The 21,550-nt window shown below is 34.7% G+C and overlaps 2 protein-coding genes across 2 annotated transcripts; both read left to right on the forward strand.

The window, feature by feature from the left end:
- Positions 1–172: 172 nt before the first annotated feature.
- LOC123906508 (zinc finger BED domain-containing protein RICESLEEPER 2-like) lies at positions 173–3,153 on the forward strand. Its single transcript, XM_045956429.1, has 3 exons — positions 173–394; positions 704–2,698; positions 2,790–3,153. The coding sequence occupies exons 2-3, from the start codon at positions 715–717 to the stop codon at positions 2,849–2,851; spliced, it is 2,046 nt and encodes a 681-aa protein (XP_045812385.1). The 5' UTR covers positions 173–394; positions 704–714; the 3' UTR covers positions 2,852–3,153.
- Positions 3,154–16,243: 13,090 nt separating this feature from the next.
- Positions 16,244–20,156, forward strand: LOC123906509 (UDP-N-acetylglucosamine--dolichyl-phosphate N-acetylglucosaminephosphotransferase-like). The gene is made up of 11 exons (XM_045956430.1): positions 16,244–16,710; positions 17,641–17,728; positions 18,017–18,108; positions 18,217–18,335; positions 18,426–18,541; positions 18,619–18,746; positions 18,839–18,925; positions 19,422–19,482; positions 19,581–19,621; positions 19,727–19,847; positions 19,936–20,156. The coding sequence occupies exons 1-11, from the start codon at positions 16,349–16,351 to the stop codon at positions 19,993–19,995; spliced, it is 1,275 nt and encodes a 424-aa protein (XP_045812386.1). The 5' UTR covers positions 16,244–16,348; the 3' UTR covers positions 19,996–20,156.
- Positions 20,157–21,550: the final 1,394 nt, after the last annotated feature.

Here is a 21,550-nt window from a genome sequence, read left to right on the forward strand (position 1 = left end):
TAGGGGTGTGCATAATATCTGGTTGTAAGGCCCAAATCCATAACCAGATCCAAGTCCATTTTTAAATATCTGGATTTAACTATATGGTTATTAACCAAACCATTTTTATTTGGTCGGTTATCCACCCAAATTGAATTTTTGAATTTAGTTTAAATTGGTTATTCTCCAAAAATTCATTCACGCGCAAAAACAACACTCATTCACGCAGACACGCGAGGAAGAAGTTCACGCACAAAAACAACACCCAAATTCGTTCAAGATCTCTGATGAACCCTAAACCCCAAATTGAACCACACTCATTCTCTTCCATGTGTGATCTCTGATCGTTCTCTTCCATGGGTTCTCTTCCAATCGTACCCTAAATCCCAAATTCTCTTCCAATCTTTCTAACCAGGTATTTTTGCTTCTCTATTCTTCACAATTTATTAATTCAATGATGAAGCAATTTTAAGCTACTATGATGCTTCTGTAATGTGATTGTGTTTATATGTGATTGTGTTGAAGATGTAATTGTTATTAGTTATGTAATTGTTATTAGTTCATTAAGCTACTATTTTTTTTTTTTATGTGATTGTGTTGAAGATATCACTGTGAATTTGTTAGATTATTCCATGAGAATGAATTTTAATTGTAGTATCTCAGCTTTACTATGAATTAAGGGAGTATAATTAGAGTATGGTGTGTTTTGTTGATTGTTTTGCAGTTTATTTACAAATGGGTGATTTATCTGAGACAACAGAGGTGTTCTCTTCTCCACCAACAGTTGTCCAGAATAGGACTACAATGCGAACACCAAAATCTCGTAAAAACAGATCTGCTGTTTGGGATGACTTCACGTTAGATCCTGAATCGGAAAAGATAGCTATATGTGACCATTGCGGTAAGAAGCTCAAGTATAATGGGACGAGTTCAATGACATCACATCTTAAGACTTGCAAGAATAATCCGAATAATGAATCTAACAAGAGGCAGAGAAGTAATCCATCCTCAGTGAATGTTGAAGGGCAGGTGAGTTCTTCCCCTTTGGTGCCTAGGTTTGATCAAGAGAATTTGCGGTATTTACTTGTGAAGATGTTTATAGGCATGGAACTTCCTTTTAATAAAGTGGAGAATCCTTATTTCCAAGAATTTGTAAATGGCTTGAATCCAAAATTTAATCTTATATCACGTACTACACTTGCACGTGATACTTTGTTGTTATGGGATGTAGAAAAGGCGAAACTGAAACATTTTCTAGCCCAACACTGCCATAGAGTTGCCCTCACTGCCGATACATGGACATCTATCCAAAATTTATGTTATATGTGTGTCACTGCTCACTTTATTGACAATAATTGGACCTTGCAGAGTAGAGTTTTAAGTTTTTGCCAAGTCACAAGCCACTCGGAAGATGTAATTGCAAACACTATTGACAATTGTTTGACTGATTGGGGACTTAATCGTGTCTCGACTATCACACTTGATAATGCGTCCTCAAATGATCTTGGAATTAAACATTTGAAGAAGAAGCTACTGTCTTGTAACAGCTTGCTTTTGAAGGGGGAATACATACATTTGCGTTGTTGTGCGCATGTCTTAAACCTCATTGTGAAGGAGGGGTTGAAAGATGTTGACGACTCTGTTTTGAGAATTCGAGGTTCAGTGAAATATGCAAGGGCTTCTGCCTATAGGTTTGCAAAATTCAAAACAGCTGTAGAACGTTCGAACACCGAGTACAAAGGTCTTGTGTGCCTTGATGTAGAAACAAGGTGGAATTCGACTTATTTAATGTTAGACTCAGCTTTAAAGCATCAAAAGGCTTTTGAAATGCTTGAAATTCAGGATCCCAAGTACACTGAGGAGCTAGTTGAAAAGGGGAAGGGTGTGCCCACATATATGGATTGGGAGGAAGCACAAGCGATTCTGCCGTTTCTTAAAATATTTTATGATGCTACACTTCGGATATCAGGTTCCTCTTATGTGGCCTCTAATATGTATATGTTAGAGGTATTTGATATTGGGTCTCAGATAAATATGATGTGTCAATCTGATGATGTATTCTTACAGGGCATGGCTCTAAAGATGAAAAAGAAATATGATAGGTATTGGGGAAAAATTGAGCAGTTGAACATGTTGTTGTTGATTTCTACAGTCTTAGACCCTAGGTACAAATTAAGGTATGTCAACTGGTCGATCAGTGAAAATTTTAATTTACAAGAGGCAAAAGAATTAAAAGAATTGTTGGAAACTAATTTGTATCAACTCTTCGCGGAGTATAGTGGTGTGGGGCAAGGTTCTCAAAGTGGTTCACAATTGAGTTTAGGAGGTAAGGTAGATCGTTATAGTTACAACCGGTTTTTACAGTCCACTGGTTCGTCCTCTGCTCAAACTGATTTGCAAAAGTACCTCGAGGAATCTATAGAAAGTCAGTTTTCCGATGACTTTGATATTTTAAAATGGTGGAAGGAAAACTCCAGCCGTCTTCCAATCCTTGCAAAGATGGCAAAAGACTTGTTTGCCATACCGATATCCACGGTACCATCTGAGTCTACTTTTAGTCTTGGAGGACGGGTGATTGATGAACATCGCAGTTGCCTCACACCAAAAACGGTGGAAGCTCTTATTTGTAGTTATAGCTGCATTAAAGGATCGCGTAAATCCTCAATAATTGATTCACTTATAGTTGAGGATTACAAGGAACTTGAGAAATTAGAGCAAGGTATGATGATATCACTTATTGCTGCATTATAGTTATGATTTGATAGATTATAAATTGGTTATTAATAGTTTTATTTCTGTTTTTTCTATAGAAGTAGCTGCTATGAAAGTTGCTGATGCTTGTTCAGCCCCGGTTGCTCTCGATGAAGATTGACAAGTGTTTTTTGTTTGGTATTAGACTATTAGTTATTATGCAAACATTTATCTAAGGTTACATTAGAAGATATGAGACATATCTTTGGTATAGGAGCTACTTCCTTAGGGCTGAATTGTTGAGCACAACAACAGATGTTCGAATTTTAAGATTTACATTGAGTACTATATAACTCTATTTCTATGTTTGAATTTTAAGATTTAAAAAGGATATATTGATTTTCTAGATTATAGTTTATGACCAAATGAGTATGTACAATTGAAAGCTGAGACCTTGTTACAAGTTATGAAATACTATTGGAACTTTCTTTTTTTGTTCTTATATAGATTACATACAATATATGGTTAAGATGTTGATGAAAGTTTCAGAAAATTGTACACAATTAGCATTATCAATATTACTCAGCAGAAGTGAACTTTCTCTTGATATCATGTGTGATGTGTGTACTTTCTCTTTTGAGGGGTTTTAACAGTTTCTTGCCAACTCCTCATGTACTGTTGTGTTTTAAGCTTGATAATATTTGATTCTACTATGTACTTTCTCTTTTGAGGGGTTTGAACATTTATTAGTTTCTGTACTTTTTGTTTTCTCTGTAAGATGTGGTTGACTGTTTTAAAATTCTACTATGTAGTTTCTCTTTTGATAATGTGGTAGCAGTTTCAGTATTTGTGGCTATGGTTATGTCTATAGCTTAATATTGACGTAATTGGTTTAAAATTGTATATATTGACTTTTAATAAATAATTTTTTTTCTGTTGCAAAATTTGGTTTTTTTTTTTTTTTTTTGCAAAATTTGGTTTTTTAAAGACAAATATCCGGTTAATAATCCAATTTTAAAAATAACTAGTTTAAAATTGGATTTAAAAAATTAACCGCTTTTAAACCAGTTTTATAAAAACATCCGGTTATGTATCCGTATCCAGATTTATAACCGGTTATATAATCGGTTTATAAAAAAACATGGTTATGGTTATGTATCCAAATCCATATAAGTGGTTTTGGTTTGGATATGGTTTGGTTTGTCAAAATATCCGACCATGCACACCCCTATCAAATTGTACCGAAGGATTTTGTATGGTTTTGAGAAAATTTTCAAATTCAATCTATGTTATAATTAATAGTACTTTTGATATTAAAAATATATTAATCATAAATAATTAATGTAAAATAAAATTTGTATTTGCATTATTTTCTATTTTATTTTGCATTCGTTCTTAAGATTGCTTAGCAACACAATAAGTGCGATATGTTTTTGTTTTGTAATGGCAACAAACCATCCGTTCCTCATCGGCGGATGAAGAATCGCAGTTCATATCGACCCATTGTAGGGTATCGGGTTATGCGGGTTCAGGTCAAACGGGTGGCGGGTTAAATGGTAGATTCAAACCAAATAAATACCAAATAAAAATTAGATCTTGTCATGAAAAAAAATCTACAAAATTCCAGCAACTTCATCAACTGGAAAAGACAAAGAAGTGGTAGGTTAAAACAAATCTATTAATAACAGGGGAAGAAGTAAAACTTGTATAGAAGCTGAAAAAATATCTTAGGCCTATATCTTTAAAGAGTATGAAGCAACAAAACAAGAATTGAAACCAACAAATCGTTTTACCGCAGCCTCACGGTGGGCGCTAAAATGTTCTAGTGAACAAATAAAGGGTGTGAAAAGTAAATAATTTGGACCGTCGAAATAACAAAATAATCAAACTTGTTATCCAAATTCCTTCGTTGTCCGTTCTCCTCTTTCATCAATGTTACAAGTATTTATAGGGTCTTCAGGGAGAGAGTTCTGAAGGTGCGTGGAGAAAACACAAGAAGGGGGGGTTGAATTGTGTTTTGGATATTTAAAAACTTTCCAAGATATTTAAACCTTTTCAGAGTCTTTAAAGCACAGCGGATTGTTTACACAATTAACTTATGGCGTTATGAATGATGAAGGAGTAAATGAGAGAGTGAGAGAGAGAAGAACACACAACAATTTATACTGGTTCCCCTCACAAATTGAGAGTACTCCAGTCCGCTTGTTTCCAAGAGAGTTCACTATAATCACAAAGATTACAATAGATGCTCAAGCACACAAGCTCAAGACTTCCTGCTCTTAGTCACACAAGACAGAGAGACTTCCTTGCTCTGATCACACAAGATCAAAGACTTCCTTGCTCAAGCACACAAGCTTAAGACTTCCTGCTCTTAGTCACACAAGACAGAGAGACTTCCTTGCTCTGATCACACAAGATCAGAGGCTTCCTTGCTCAAGCACACAGGCTCAAGACTTCATGCTCTAATCACTAAGATTGAGACTTATGTGCTTCTACACTAAGTAGAAGACTTTCTTACTTCTACACTAAGCAGAAGAGCTTCTACACTAAGCAGAAGACTTTGTTGCTTCTACACTAAGCAGAAGACTTACTACTAACTTATAAGCTTAAACTTATTACAAACATAATAACTTCAGAGGCTTAAGCTAGTTTCTATGTTCACTTCATTTGAGAGATATTTTCTATTACAATGCAAATTCTCACTTTCTTCTGAGAGATGTTTTCTAATGAAGATCGCTAGTCATCAATTCTTTCTTTGACATATTTATATGAGTTGAGAAAGACATTGAGACGTTGGAGAAATTCCCGTTGTAAAATGGACAGCTGTAGTCTTTGAAGATCCGTTGAGTAAAGCCACGTCTTCCTTTGCAGAGAGGCTTCACCTTTACTGTTTGTCCAATAGTACAGTTATAAGGTACAACTAGCTCCTAGAGAGAGGGATCACATCATTTGTGACCGTTGCAATTAGTTGACCTTAGAACAAATCATCAGGCATGATAAGTTGTAGTTGATGTAGCCCTCTGATGACTGGGGAATTCCTTTGCTTCTGATGAACCTTTGATAATTTGGAGTCTGATTGGTCTTGTATAGTTTGCCTCTGATAGTCCTTCGCAATTCAGCTTCTGAACGTCTTCATCCTCTGAATGACTCATGACTAGGAGACAGCTTCTGAACTCTTGTAGGCCTCTGAACATCCTTGAGCTTCTGAACTCCTCTGAGCTTCTGAACACTTGCAGACGTTCTGATCCTCTTTGAGCTTCTGAACTTTGTTTAGCTTCTGACCACGTTGTAGCTTCTGAACTCTTTCAGAGTGTAATTATTCAGACTTCCATAGGTTTCATCAGAGTCTAAATTAAGTGTGCTCTTGATTTAACGTTGAATTCTCCTGCACTTAATTTAAACATTAGTACCATCAATTGTCCATTTAATACTTTGTTATCATCAAAATCTAAGGGTGTGTATTAACACATATTTTGTTCCAACAAGTTCTTCCCGCCCTTTTTCTTTATTGGTCAATCCCATGTTCCTTCTATACATTTGATCACATGCCTATTTGTAAGGTGATCATGGGGAACGTGGTTTGAATACAATGATTCTTCTTAAAATCTGCTCCTATTCGTACGGGAGATGAAGATAAGTGAATAAAATCGTGGAGAAATGACAATTACAGTGGAGGATGGGGAGATCATGGGATCGTGGGCATCCCACCCACACGGCCATGTCTCGCCATGGACAGGCATCTCGCCCTTCTGGTCTCACCCTTATGGAAAAATTGGGCTTGACTCTTGCGTGTGTATTGGGCCGTTGTACAGATCATCAAATAATGTTTGGGTTTTTGGTAAATACACCCTTTACATTTATTCCTGGTCCATATATGTATGTTTTTTAATAATAGGTTAGAGAATATTCAATGTAAGCAAACTCTCTAATTGATTTTTTTTTTTTTAATAATGGATTAGAGAAAATTCAATTGAATGTTACGAAAACAAACTATCTAATTGAATGCCACATAAGCAATTTATATTCAGAATGCACGAGAGCTCCGTCGGTATCTCGTAATATATATAATAGAAAAATAGAAATGTATATAATTAGAGTTGGGTATATGGGCTAAGGCCCACGGGTCGACTCGTTTAACCCGCAACTCGTGTGGACATAAGACCAAAATTTATTGACCTGTTTATATTTTTGTCCGTGTGAATTGAACCGTTAAAATCTTAGGTTATGGGGTTAAATCCGCGAGTTGGCGGATTGGCCCGTGACCCGCCTTTATATATATATATATACACACACACACAATTAATTACAAATTTTATCATTTACTAGACTATTACCCATGCGAAAAACAACATTAAACACCATTTTTGCTGTGAAAAAAAATAATTTTTTCTTGTTAGACACGTGTCATTAACACCTTTTTAAACCCCACACATACAAACAAACACATACAATAAAAAACCCATTAACAGAACAACCATGTGACTAAAGGGTTTGAGAATCTGACCCTATCAGAACACACATAAGATAACAACGTTTGAAAAAAAAAAGGAGATCTCAAAAAAAAAAAGCAAATTACCTCACAGTACCAGAATCGTAAGAAGCAGGGGCTCCTTTCTTTTCGGTCTTCTTCTTCATGAGGCTTCACCGGAATCGTTTCCTTCACCGTCGTGATGGTAATTGTATTGGTTGTCTTCTTCCATCGCCGGAATCGTTCGCTTTTTTCGTGATCGTCTTCTTCATTCGCCGGAATTGTTCGTTTTCTATTTTTAGGGCAAATGATTTGGTAGAAGAGGACTTCTGATTTTTCTTGTTACTGTAAACACCTTTTTAATAAAGTTGTTTTTTTTTTACAATACCTTTTTAATAAAGTTTTAGAATAAAAAAACAGTATTATTACTTGATTATATTTTAGAATAAAGTTTTACCCTAAAAAAGGTTTGTTTTTAAAAAATAAAGTGGGAATCTATTTTTTGTAGGGGTGTAGACAGAAAAAAAATCTGCACAAGGGAGTAAACGACAATTCACTTATTTTGCAGGGGGTAAATGAACCTTTACCCTATATATATATATGGAAAATGCTATTTAGTAAGAAAATCTATGGAGAAGAATTGCAATAATAAATCTCCACCCTTGTTTATATCAACTATCCTCCATGATTTCCACTAAAAAAGGAGATTAAAATTACATCATCCTATAAAATAATGCCATGTGTTATTCTTGCATTTCTTCTCTAAAATAATTCTTACTAAATAGCAATTCTCTATATATACACACACACACACAATTAATTACAAATTTTATCATTTACTAGACTATTACCCGTGCGATGCACGAGTCTTTTAGAATGTTATATATATCATTCAATTTAGTTTTATTATTCTTTGTAGACATATTAAATTGGAGGAATTGTGAGAAAACGATAGGAGGTCGGTTGATTCTGGATGATCGTGACGAAAATATGATGAAATTTTACATTTATCCAATTTAAATTTCATAGAAGTGAAAATAGGAGGATAAATGCCGCAATCAAATCTGTCTTTTAAAATCAGTCAAAACTCACTCATCCCAGTGTATAATAAAATCACCCAAGCATCATATTGAATATTATAAAAATCACGCAATGCAGACCATCCATGTGTAAAATATATATTGCCATTAATTTTTTCAACTAAAATTTCAAATTGATTTCCGTTTAAATCAATAAGTGTAGTATAACGATGTACGTTGTAACCAAAATCAGATGCAAACATTTTTTGTAACATGACTGCGCCCTAAAATAAAAGCAATAACAGTGTTAAATCTCTACCGATGTGAAATGCTAAAATACAATCAAATACATTCGATTGAAATAAAATGTATACTTACCTTACCAGGGGGAAACTCGACATAATAAGTTCGATATTTGATCCGACAATAATTGACGTACTTCTCTAAGTCAGTTATTGAATTTGTATTCAATGGTGCTATGTGTAAAAAAAAAACAGTAAATATAAAATGCGTGCGAGAATGAATAGTTAGAGTATATAAAATTAAAAAAACCTCTTAAACAACATAGCGCAAGTTGAAATTCAATATTTTGTTCATCCATAGTAGCAATGAAAACACAAATTTGTGACAGCTAAACTTGATATATATATATATATAAATATAAAACGCGGCGAGAATGAATAACTAGGGTAAAAATTTGTGAAAAATAAACTTGATATATATATATATATAGAGAGAGAGAGAGAGAGAAAATAAAGCATATACGATAAATAGTCATAACATATCTTTATAAAATAAAAATGGATTTCTATTTAAACAAATTAAATATTTGCATAGCAGCGAAAAATATTAAATTATATATTATTGTGTTGATTTAAAAAAACTAAAAGGAGCTTTTGTGGGGATAGTGGATAAACCAGGGATGTCTTATAACATTCAAGAGCAATTCCATAGACAAGGTTACTTTGGGATCAAAATTACACCTCTAGGTGCCAATATGGTGTTAATGGAAGAGCAGGAAGAGGGAGAGTTACAGGCTTTGTTGTTGGAGGCAAAAAGTTGGTTGGATCAATGGTTTAGTCAAGTAAAACCATGGGAACCCGAATTGGTGGATAACGAGAGATTGTTGTGGGTACGTGTGTATGGCATTCCAGCACACGCGTGGCATGTAAACTTCTTTGATTTGATTTGCAAACCATATGGTACTTTTATTAATGCAGATGACGGAACCACGAAGAAGAATACGATGGATGTTGCTAGGCTGTTGATGAGGAGAAAAGGACAGAGGGTTGTCGATGATTCTTTCGAGGCTATTGTGAATGGTGTCGTATTTCCTATAAGAATTGTTGAGGATTCTTATGGACCCATGCGTATAGTTTTACCAGCAAATGATCATCATGAAGGTCGGGTTGTTTCTGACGACAACTCTGATGAAGAAGACGGCCTTGTTAACACAGAGGCTGCAATTTTCATGGAGGATCAGCAAGCTCACGATGTTGAGGATAGAGAATTTGATAGGGAGTCAGTGCAGTCTATGGCATTGATTGAGTTTGAAAATTCAAAAGGGATTCGCATAATTGAGGACAACACAGTTTTGGAAGGCACTCAAGTAGAAGAGGAAATAGTGGAAACTGTTATGTCTTCTCATAATAGGTTGTTATCAAAAGAAGATTTGTTCTTTACAAATGTAGAGAGGATCGCAAACAACGACGAGCCTCCACTTCATAGAACAGTTTTATCTAGCACAGGAAATATGGCTGAAAATAGAGGCGCGTTTAGTGATTCTGAATTGTTGGGAGAAGTGGGATATAAGAAACCCAAATCTTTACTCAAGAAATCTGTTGTGTCTGCAGTGCCGAAGAGAGGTGCGAATACCAGCACTGTTAGCAAACATGCGCCTGAATCTCTCAAGGAAAGACCGCTCTATCATAATAATAACAATAATAATTCTGCGTCAAAAATTCATAACAATTTGGTGGCTAGTAACAACATGGGCTTGTCGAAAACTGTGATTTCAAACAATACCAGTTCCAATGCTTTGTCAGGTGCAGTAACCATTCATGATAAACCGGTTACTTGTGTTCGTAATCCTATAGGGAGGGTGAAGAAGCCAAAAGTAGCAGCAACAAATTCAATTTCATCTGCAGGTGCAGTTCTATGCTGTAGCTCAATACAGTCATCAGACATAAGGAATTGTAATAAGCAAATTTTGAAACGGAGAGACAATGATGTAACGTCAAAAATTTGGAAGGGTGCCAAAGTTTTGGGGATAGGAGAAGGTGCGGATGAAGATGAGTGTACTCGGCGCATCCATAACAATGAAAAAAGAGACGAGGAAGGCAGAAATAGAAGGGTGCAACAAAAAAAGGTTAATAAATGAAGATGGTTTCTTTGAACATGAGAGGCTGGGGGGGGAGCGCAAAACGGAGGAGATTGAGTCAATTTCTCATAAAAGGTACGTTTGACATTTGCTTGATTCAAGAAACAAAGAGAGAAAATTTTGATGATGTCTCTATCCATAATTTATGGGGACATCAGGATGTTTTTTGGGTGGCACAAAAATCAGTTGGCTTGTCTGGTGGTTTATTAACAATTTGGAATTCTAATTTATTCAAATTGTTACATACTTTTTTTGGGTTTGGTTTTGTCGGTATCTGTGTTGATTGGGAGGGTTCGAGGGTGCATATTGTTAATGTGTACTCACCGTGTAGTATTTCTGGTAAAAGAAAACTTTGGGAGGATCTTTTGAATTTGAAGAGAGAATATGGTGGTGAATGGTGCATCGGAGGTGATTTTAATGCTGTCCTTCATACTTCGGAAAGAAGAGGTAGTAGTGCTGATAGTCGAATGGCAGAAATTAATAATTTCAAACAGTTTGTAGATGATATGGAGGTTGTCGATGTACCAGTTTTGGGCAAAAAATTTTCATGGTTCAGTCATGATGGTTTATCTATGAGCAGGCTTGATAGGTTTTTGATGACTGATGGCTTTATAGGGAAGAGTGGTATCACAGGTCAATGGATTGGCGATCGTGACATATCCGATCATTGCCCAGTATGGACTCTTTGTTCGCAAAATAATTGGGGCCCTAAACCCTTTCGGGTGGTGAACGGTTGGTTAGAGCATCCCGATTTCAAAGAATTCGTGGATTCTTCATGGAAGAGTTACAATGTTCAAGGTAAAAAGGCATTTGTCTTGAAAGAAAAATTAAAGTTGCTGAAAGAGAGCTTGAAGATTTGGAACAAAGAGGTGTTTGGTATTCTTGACCTCAACATTGAGAAGACGGTCAAGGATATTAATGATTTTGAAGGTCTTTTGGAGAATAATGATGGTGATTTTGACTATTTAAAGAGGGAGGGTCTAAACAAAGATTTTTGGAACCAACTTAATTACAAGGACAATCTTCTTAAACAAAAATCAAGAACGAAGTGGTTAAAAGAAGGTGATTCTAATTCTAGATTTTTCCATCAATCTATTAAAGGTAGGAGGAGACGTAATCAATTGGTGGCCCTTAGAGATGGTGATCATTGGGTGCAAGGAGTCGATGAAATAAAAAAATTCGTGAAACATTTCTTTGTCAACAACTTCACCGAGGAGTGGAGTAATCGACCTCACCTTGATGGTATTTCCTTTCCTACTTTATCGTTGAATGATAATTTATTTCTTTTGGCTCCCTTTTCCGTGGATGAGGTCCGTGATGTTGTGTGGAATAGTGATGGAAATAAATGTCCTGGCCCTGACGGCTTTAATTTCAATTTTTTGAAAGCTTGTTGGGATACTTTGAAAGGTGACATTATGGACTTCGTTCATGATTTTCATAGTAATGCTATTCTTCCAAAAGCGATTACAGCATCGTTTTTGGCTTTGATACCAAAGAAAGATAATCCTCAGACATTGTATGATTATAGGCCTATCTGTTTAGTAGGTAGTTTGTACAAAATCATTTCAAAAGTCTTAGCAACAAGATTAAAGAAAGTGTTAGGAAACTTGATATCTAAGTGTCAGTCAGCGTTTCTCCCAAACAGGCAAATTCTGGATGGGGTGTTGGTTGTGAATGAATTGATCGATTTGGCAAAGAGAAAGAAGGATAAATGTTTGTTACTGAAAGTGGATTTCGAAAGGGCTTATGATACGGTGAACTGGGATTATTTGAGCTTTCTGATGAAACGTATGGGTTTTTCGCAAGGATGGATGAAATGGATGAGAGCTTGTGTTTTTAATAGCTCGATGTCAGTTTTAGTTAACGGGAGTCCTACAGAAGATTTCTCGGTTGGTAAAGGATTGAGGCAAGGTGATCCGCTCTCCCCTTTTCTTTTCTTAATAGCAGCTGAAGGACTCGCACGTTTGATGCAGAAAGCAGTGGATATCGGTAGTTTCCACAGTTACAAGGTAAGTGATGCACTTCAATTTCACACATTGCAATTTGCAGATGATACTATTATGATAGGAGAGGGTAATTGGGACAATCTATGGACTTTAAAAACTGTGCTGCGCAGCTTTGAGTTAGTGTCAGGTCTGAAAGTCAATTTTTTTAAAAGCAAATTGTACGGTATCAATCTTGAAGATTCTTTTTTAGAAGCTGCATCTTCTTTCCTTTTTTGTGAAGTGGATTCCATTCCATTCCGCTTTTTAGGAATTCCAGTTGGAGCCAACCCAAGGAGAAAGATAACGTGGAATCCTATTGTGGAATCTATGAGAAATCGTCTTAATAGTTGGAATAGTCGTAATTTATCAATCGGTGGAAGAGTTACTCTCATAAATTCGGTGTTATCGAGTTTACCACTTTATTTTTTCTCTTTTTTCAAAGCTCCGGTTTGTGTTTTAAAAGAATTGGTTAACATCCAAAGGAAATTTTTGTGGGGAGGGAGTTCGGAGAACAAGAAGATTTGTTGGGTGAGTTGGGATACTATATGTCTCCCTAAAGAAAAAGGAGGGTTGGGCATCAAGAATCTTAATTTATTTAATCAAGCCTTACTTAGCAAATGGAAATGGAGAGGGATTTGTGAACCAAATTCTAGTTGGTCCAAGTTGCTTGCTTATAGATATGGCTCTTTGTATTCAAATTTCTTGGATCAGGTGGTTTGCGAAGGCAGAGGACAATCGATTTGGTGGCGTGATTTATTGAAGATAGGCAGAGAAGATAATGGCGACTGGTTCCGATCAAATATAAGTAATGTGCTGGGTCAAGGGAATGCAATTCGATTTTGGAAAGACAAGTGGTATGGACCTGATTGTTTGATGGATTTATATCCAGCTTTATATTTTAAAACTTCTATGCCAAATTGTTTTGTAGCAGACACAGGTTTTGAACATAATGGAAAATGGATTTGGAATATTTGTTGGGCTGAAACATTGTCTTCAACTGAGTCAGATGAAGCAGAAGAATTATTGTATTTGTTGGCCGATATTAGTCCTAAGCAGGACAAATTGGATAGCATGAGATGGATACCAGATCATAGCGGTAATTTTTCTGTGAATTCGGCATATCAATTCCTTCTAAATAGTGTTGAATCAAATATAGTAGATGAGAATGTTGTGCATGCTTTGAATCAGTTATGGGTGAATCATGTTCCATCAAAAGTAAATGTTTTTGGTTGGAGGTTATTATTAGAAAGATTACCGACCCGTCTGGCTTTGGTGAGGAAAGGAATTATTGTTAATCATCGTGAATGGTGTTGTGCTTTTTGTTATAGGGAAAAGGAAGACATTAATCATTTGTTTTTTAATTGCTCTTTCTCAATACGTGTGTGGACGAATATTTTTAAGTGGATGAAAGTGACTTATATTCATTTTGAGGAGGTTTGGAGCCACTTCAACAGTTTTGGGGCTTTGGTGAAGAATAATAAAAATGCTAAAGGTCGCCATCTGATTTGGTTAGCTACCACGTGGAGTTTATGGCGTGCTCGAAACAACACAATGTTTAGAGGAGTTGTTGCTAATGTGTCTGTCATAGTGGATCAGATTATTTTTATTACGTGGTTTTGGTTTATAGGTCGTATAGGGAACAATTCTTGTTATAAGTTCTCTGATTGGTGTATTGATCCATTAGCCTGCCTCCATAGTATATAATGGAGGTTCACCGAATTGTAAGGGTTGAGTACTCCTTATAATTCAATTATTTGCTTATCAAAAAAAAAAAAAATATATTATTGTGACACATCATGGGTTCGATTTATACTGAGGTAGGTGTTTAAAAAATTGGAGACTTAGAAAAAAAATTAACATGTAGTACAAAATAAATTGGAGTAGAATAAAAAATAGAAATCAATTATTAACAACGAAATAAAAAAAAATATCTGATTGGATTTCATATTCAATACATGTTGGTTACAAAAATATTTCAAATTGATTGATATAACGTTGTTGCTAATATAAGAAGCCTTTACGAAAAGATTATGGGTTCAACTCTTGCTAAGGACATTTTTTTATCATTTTTTAATAATTAAATTAGGATTTTAGTAGTATTCTATTAGGGTTGATTGGATACTTCCTTACTTCCATAAAAATTCAATAAAAACTTACTATTTAAGGACTTAAAGAGTGACCAAGGGGCACTCGTTTGCATTTGCCTTATATATAATCCTAAATTATCCTTGTTGGAATATTAAAAATTTATATTGACAAAATTATCCTTGTTAAAATACCTCCCCTTCCATCCCCTCTTTTGAACAAAACACGTATTAAACAACTCCCCTCTCCCTCTCATCCCCTCCCCTCCATTAAAATCCCTCCCCTCCGTTGAACCAAACAGACCCTAAAATAACATTGTAAGAATAATTATTCAAACAAAATCTTCATTTGAAGCTTTTATAAAAAAATTATTTGTAGTCCCATGAGATTGACTCAATTGGTTGGACATCGCATTATATATGCAGGGGGCCGAAATTCGAACCCCGATCATCCCACTTATCCACCATAAGGGTGGAATTTCTAGCCGCTAGGCTACTCAACCAAAAAAGAAAATAAATAAATAAAATTTGTAAATTTTTTTTATACAAAATTTTCTAACATTACAACACCTATTTAATTTAGGAAAATGCTAAACAGTGCCCCCGGGGCACTGGTTAAGGATGCAAAAATAGTAATTTGGCATTGAAATTTGTGCAGTCAACTCCTCGAAAGTTTAAAAAGTGCTCTTTTCTTTTCAAAACTTTCTATTTTTGGTTTCCTTAACCAGTGCCCCGGGGGCACCGGTTAGCATGACCCTTTAATTTAAGGGAAATGCTAGTTGTAGCGAAAACTTCCTTCACGAAAGCCTACCGAATGACCTGTCATTCACAGCTCACCACACTTGCATTATTTTATTTTATTTAATTCAACAATTTATTCAGTTCCGTTTTTCTCGCTCACCTTCATCATCTTCCAGACTTCCACCGTCCCAACAACAACAACTATGCCTCTTCTGCAATTGGATTTTGTTATTTTCCAAAATCAAATCTTACACTGTTGTTTCTCTCATCTCCATTGTGTGTCTGAATATCTGATATCACATCATCGCTGGCCTTTTTCATTACCGTCTTCGTTGCTTTACCGTTGTTCGGCGTTGCCGTCTTTTACCTTGCTGGATCGATTTTCTGTGTAAATTGGATAACTTTCCATTGTGAATTGAATCAATTGATTTTCAGTTGGCCACTAACAAAAACCTCCATACAGACAATGATGGAATTATGTTTGGTTTGCAGAAGCTTCCATTGGATTGGATACTGTTAAGCTCTCAAAAGGTCACAGTTTTGCTTTGAATGTTTACCAATAGCTCTCAAAAGATTTTTCTGCTGAACTTTTATTTTAGATTTTGATATGGTGGCTCACTTACCATTTGTGAGCAAAACAGAGTACATGGATGCCAAGGCTTTGGGGACTTGTCGAGATTGATTTTATATTTATTTAATTTATTAAGAAGGAAATAAAAATAGAATAACAATGATTTTCATAGTGGTAATTGTCTGCTTTCGTGATTTCCGCTAAAATATTAATTTCATTGGCAATTGACAATGACGTGTGCTGTTCGTGAGAGATTCGGGAGAAAATGTGTCGTGATAAATAGCAATGCTCTTAATTTAATTTTAAAAAAAATCCAAACCGGCCTTATAAGTTTGGTCCATGTCCAATATCTATATCTATACGTACATAATAGAGATCTCGGTGGATTAGGGTTACAACAGCAGCATCCGAAGAAAAGAAAGCCAGAACAATGGGAAGACGAAAGAGACTCGTTTCCTCTTCCTCTTCCAATCCTCAACAAAACAATAATCGTCAACCTCAACAAAACAATAATCCTCAACAACAATCACCAGACCCACCAATTGCACCTCCCAAATGGGGTTTTATTTTCAAGCTATCTCTCTTTTCCATTCCTTACTTTTACCTAATTTTCTTCCGTTTCTCTATTGATTCAGAGCTTCGAAGATCCATCATCATCAATGCTGGATTGAGTCTTGCAGGTTTCTTTGTTACTGTTAGGATGATCCCTGTTGTCTCTAAATTACTTCTTAAACGAGGTATCTATGGATATGATATTAACAAGAAGGGTACTCCTAGTGGAAAAGTTAAAGTGTGAGTCTTTCTGCAATTTTACATTTTTTTTTATATATTAATTAGTAAACTGGTGTACCTTAGAAGTTGCTTTTAAGATCCGGGTCTTCTTGGGTTGGATTTGAATTGTCTAACGTGAATAAAATGAGAAAAAATGTGAGAAAATAAGGGTTTTTATTTTAACAAAATATTTCTTTGTTATGGTGTATGTATAATTATACTTTTGATTTGTTAATTAATGGCTGAGTTTACTTACTTTACTTTACACTAAAGTAAATTACCAATAGTTAGTTGGTCCAGTGGTGATTGGCGCTGAATTTGGTAGGGAGACCACTGTTTCATCCCCGCAAGTGCAATTGAGAGAGGGGATTAACCACTTGATTTCATAAATGACCCTGGGTGAAGATCAATCACCATAAGGTTTTATGTATAAACTATTTTTATTACAAAAGATAAAAGAAGTTAAACTGTTTACATATAAACTATAAGTTGTTTTAATAAGATATATATATTAGCCCACAAGCCCACCCAAATTGGCACCGGAGAGAATCGTACCTGAGACCTTAAGGAGGAGCACGCTCCCAGGTCATAAGTTATCTTAGAGGAGGCTGTGGAAATAAGCTGAAACACGTGGCACATAGAGATTGAAATGCTCAGGTGTAATGTTGAAGAATAACTCATTAGGTCAAAATATTAAATTGAAGAGGGTGAAAGTAATATTATTAATCCTCATTAGTAAAAGTTAAGAAATTGCACCTAAAATCTTCAATTAGAGAACAAACCTTTAGCTAGGGTTTATTTGGTTTAAGTATGTCATGCAGGTATATGAAAAACTCTATCACAACATCAACCAAGCTTTATCCCACTAACTGGGGTTGGCTAAATAAATTCTACTCAGCTAAATGAATTTTTTAGTACTAAGTTCTTACTATGCTAAATTTTCCTATGCAGGCCTGAGTCATTGGGGATAGTTGTTGTTACTGTCTTCTCTGTTGTGGTAATCTTATCTCAGTCTTCCAACTTCACAGCCAATTCCAATGTAAGTGTGTGTGTACTTGCCATCATGCTAATCTGACTATTCGGCACCATGGTTTTAAATTGTGCTTGCCATTATGCTGCAAACTTTTACATTGCGGTAAAATGCAGCTAATGCCATTGAAATTGTGTTTGCGTTGTCGTTTCAAAGACCTCAAAATTCTTCATATTGCAACGGCAATTGCAGTTGCGCATCACAATTCAAAACTATGATCAGTAGTCCTGATATCTTGGGAATGATATCAATAGAATAATGGAGCATTTAAAAATGTCAACAATTGTGATTTTGCAGCGGCATGCTGTGTACGATACTGCTTTAGAATGCATCAGTTTCATGACATTTCTTGGATTTGTCGACGATGTCCTTGATATCCCTTGGAGAGTGTGAGTAATATAGTAAACAAGTTTTCATTATTTTCTTCCACGATGAGTACTGTCAACTAATGCTAGAATGGTTTCTTTTTTTGATTTTATGTCAATGTAAAAGAACAGAAAATTAGTAGTACCATCAATTGCTGCGCTACCTTTGTTAATGTCATATGCTGGACACACAACTATAGTTATACCAAAACCACTTGTCCCACATATTGGCATAGAGATTTTGGATCTTGGTGAGCTTTCAATTCCTTTATGAAAATGAAACCGGAAGAGATACGAATTACCGGAAAATCTTACTATCTTGACTTTTTGGTATGAGGCAGGATGGATATATAAACTATATATGTGGCTATTGGCCATTTTCTGCACAAATTCGATCAATATACATGCTGGATTAAATGGCCTTGAAGTTGGACAAACGGTGGTTATCACATATGCTGTAAGTTGAAAAGGTTGTAAAAGTAAATTCAATATACTTTGATCATAGACATTGATTCATGATGTGCGTTTTTTCAGATTCTGATACACAATATTATGCAAATTGGAGCATTAACTGATCCTGAATATAAGCTACCACACGTGTTCTCGATTCACTTAGTGCAGCCACTGCTAGCTACCTCTTTGGCTTTATTTTCGTACAATTGGTATTTAATAGTGTATCTATCTCATTTTGTTTGAAATCTTATTTTCACATGACCAAGAGTAGTTCACTGACAGTCTGTTGTTCTCGTTCTAGGTATCCTGCTTCAGTTTTTGTTGGTGATACGTATACATTCTTTGCAGGGATGACTATGGCTGTGGCTGGTATTTCAGGCCATTTTAGGTATACCCTTGCTTTATCTGACAAAAATATTAATTTGGATAACCAATTTTATGTGTGCTTTTAGTTCTTATCGAGTTAAAACTTGTGAATCAATTTTCTAATTTCTGGTCTCATGAATTTTTCCATTTTTTCTTTAATAAGTTGCAGCATTCTATGCGAAAAGTTGCGATTTTTTCTCTCTGTATGATAGATAAGATACCTTACTGTTTAGAAAATGGACAGTTGGATTTTTCATCTCAACCATGAATTTGTAATAGTAACCTTTGAAGTTTACATTCTATAAATATTTCAATAACATGACTTTCTGAGCTTTGTTTCAAACACTGCATGTGAGCTTATAACAAATGGCCTAATTAGCCATCATCTAAGAGGATCTCAAAGAGATCTAAAGATTGGTACACTATTCCATTCCACTGGGATTTATGAGTTTGTATTCCTATGATTATTGGTTGCCTTGTAATAATCTCTGAATTGTTTGCTGAATTGTTTGCTTCAGTGAAACACTCTTGATATTCTTCCTACCTCAAGTTTTGAACTTTCTCTTGTCACTGCCCCAGGTTTGACTCTTAACATAATCTATCATTTTCCATTTACGATATCTACAAATTAAACTCTTCTGATTACATTGTCTGACAAATAATGCATTTTTTTCTAGCTTTCTGGCTACATTCCATGTCCTCGTCATCGTCTGCCAAGGTACGCTTCACATGGATGTAACACCTAGTGTTGGTTTACTGCATATAGGATATACTAGTTTGTTTGGTTGAAACTTGAAAGCTCATGTGTCATTCAATGACTTAGGTTTGATGATCAAACTGGACTATTGACTGGAACAAACGACGGAACACTTGTTAACTTCTTTCTAAGAAATTTAGGCCCGAAATCTGAAAAGTCGCTATGTATATATCTTCTTGTTTTCCAGGTGAATCACTTCTGTTTCATTTTATTCATTTATTTTACCTTTTTTGGTTTGTAATTTGACTAATTTCTATTTATTTATTTTTTGACAGGGTATTGCATGCGGTTTCGGTTTCCTGCTGAGGCATTTCCTTGCTGGTTGGTACAAATGAAAAACTAAGTTGATAAATGGATTGGATAAGAAAAATCGTTTTTAGTGTAATTTGATATAGGAATTTCTTGTTACTTGAATTCATGTGAACACTTCAAGAGTTAACTTCAAATTTATATGATTATTGTTAACTTCAAATCTATATGATTATCAGTTTTGTAACACCTAGTATTGTTTACTTTGAAGTAAAACCATATTATGACAGAAAATTCAAAGAAAGGGTTTTGGAGAGTGGGCATAATTTGTTTAATCCTCGCTTGCGTGGGCGAGGGGTGTTCAAAAATACGGTCAACTAAACCAAATTATTAATCAAACTGCATTAAATCATATTTTAAATTAAACCATTTAATACAGTTTTGGACGGAACCATTATTTTAAATACTCGTTTATTCTTTGTTTGGTCAAATTAAAATTTAGAAAATTATATACATTATCTCTGTTTACGGTTAAAATGGTAAACATATTAACAAATTAAAATTTAGAAAATTATATACATTATCTTCTGGTAACCAGTTAAATAAGTTGAAGAGATATTGCTTTGATTTTATCAGTGTTGAATTTAAAGTGCAGAGACTGGGGTTCAAACAATGGTACGTCCACTTATTCACTTTTAAGGGGTGAATTTTTAGTCACTAAACTACGTGACCAAAAGAAAAAAGATTCAATCTCGCATTTCACTGTTATTGCAAATAAAAATGTTCAACTGAAAATAAAATTCATCTTATATACTTCCTCCGTCCTTTTTTGTAAGACTTATTTTGATAAAAAATTTGTCCTTTTTTATAAGACCATTTTGCAATTGTCAATGATATAATTATTATTTTTCAAAATTACCCTTATTTACTTTATATAGTTTTTTATTTGATCCCTTAACTAATTTGTTGGTTTCATTTTGATCTCTTAACTTATTATTGTTACGTTTAAGTCCCTTAATTATACTCTTGTTAGTTAATTTGGTCCTTTCCATTAACATTTAATTATACTTTCGTTAGTTAATTTGGTCCTTTACGTTAACATTTAATCTCCACATGTCTAATATGAAACATCATTCAATATTGTCCACCAAAAACTTCATCAATTTTTTTAATTTTAATCATTTGATTCTTTTGTTTGTCAAAAAAAGAACTATTTGATTTTGTAGGTCTATTCTTTCTAATTGTAAACCATCAACATTCAATTGTATTTCCCTTTTCTTCACCTTCTCCTTCTTCTTCATCACTATCTTCATAAATCCACAAAAATAAAAAAAAATGAACCCAAAAAAAATTATAAAAACAAGATCTGCAATTCCTATTAATTTCAAATGAACCTTGAACTTGTCATTGTTTTACTGCTACTAGCCTGAATCGCCACTTGTATTTCTTGAGGTTTGTAGTAAGAGTTTTATATGATATTTTCCTATTTCTTCTAGAGTTAAAACTAACAAGTCAGAGGTTGCCCAAAAGTGGTTTTTAACCCTCCATGACCAATCATAATGATTAATTGATTTTTATTTTTTTCAAATGTAATTTTCTTTAATATATGTTGCTCCTTTCGTTTTTTTATGAGTGTCCATT

The sequence above is a fragment of the Trifolium pratense genome, linkage group LG2, assembly GCF_020283565.1.
Source record: "Trifolium pratense cultivar HEN17-A07 linkage group LG2, ARS_RC_1.1, whole genome shotgun sequence".
Taxonomy (NCBI): domain Eukaryota; kingdom Viridiplantae; phylum Streptophyta; class Magnoliopsida; order Fabales; family Fabaceae; genus Trifolium; species Trifolium pratense.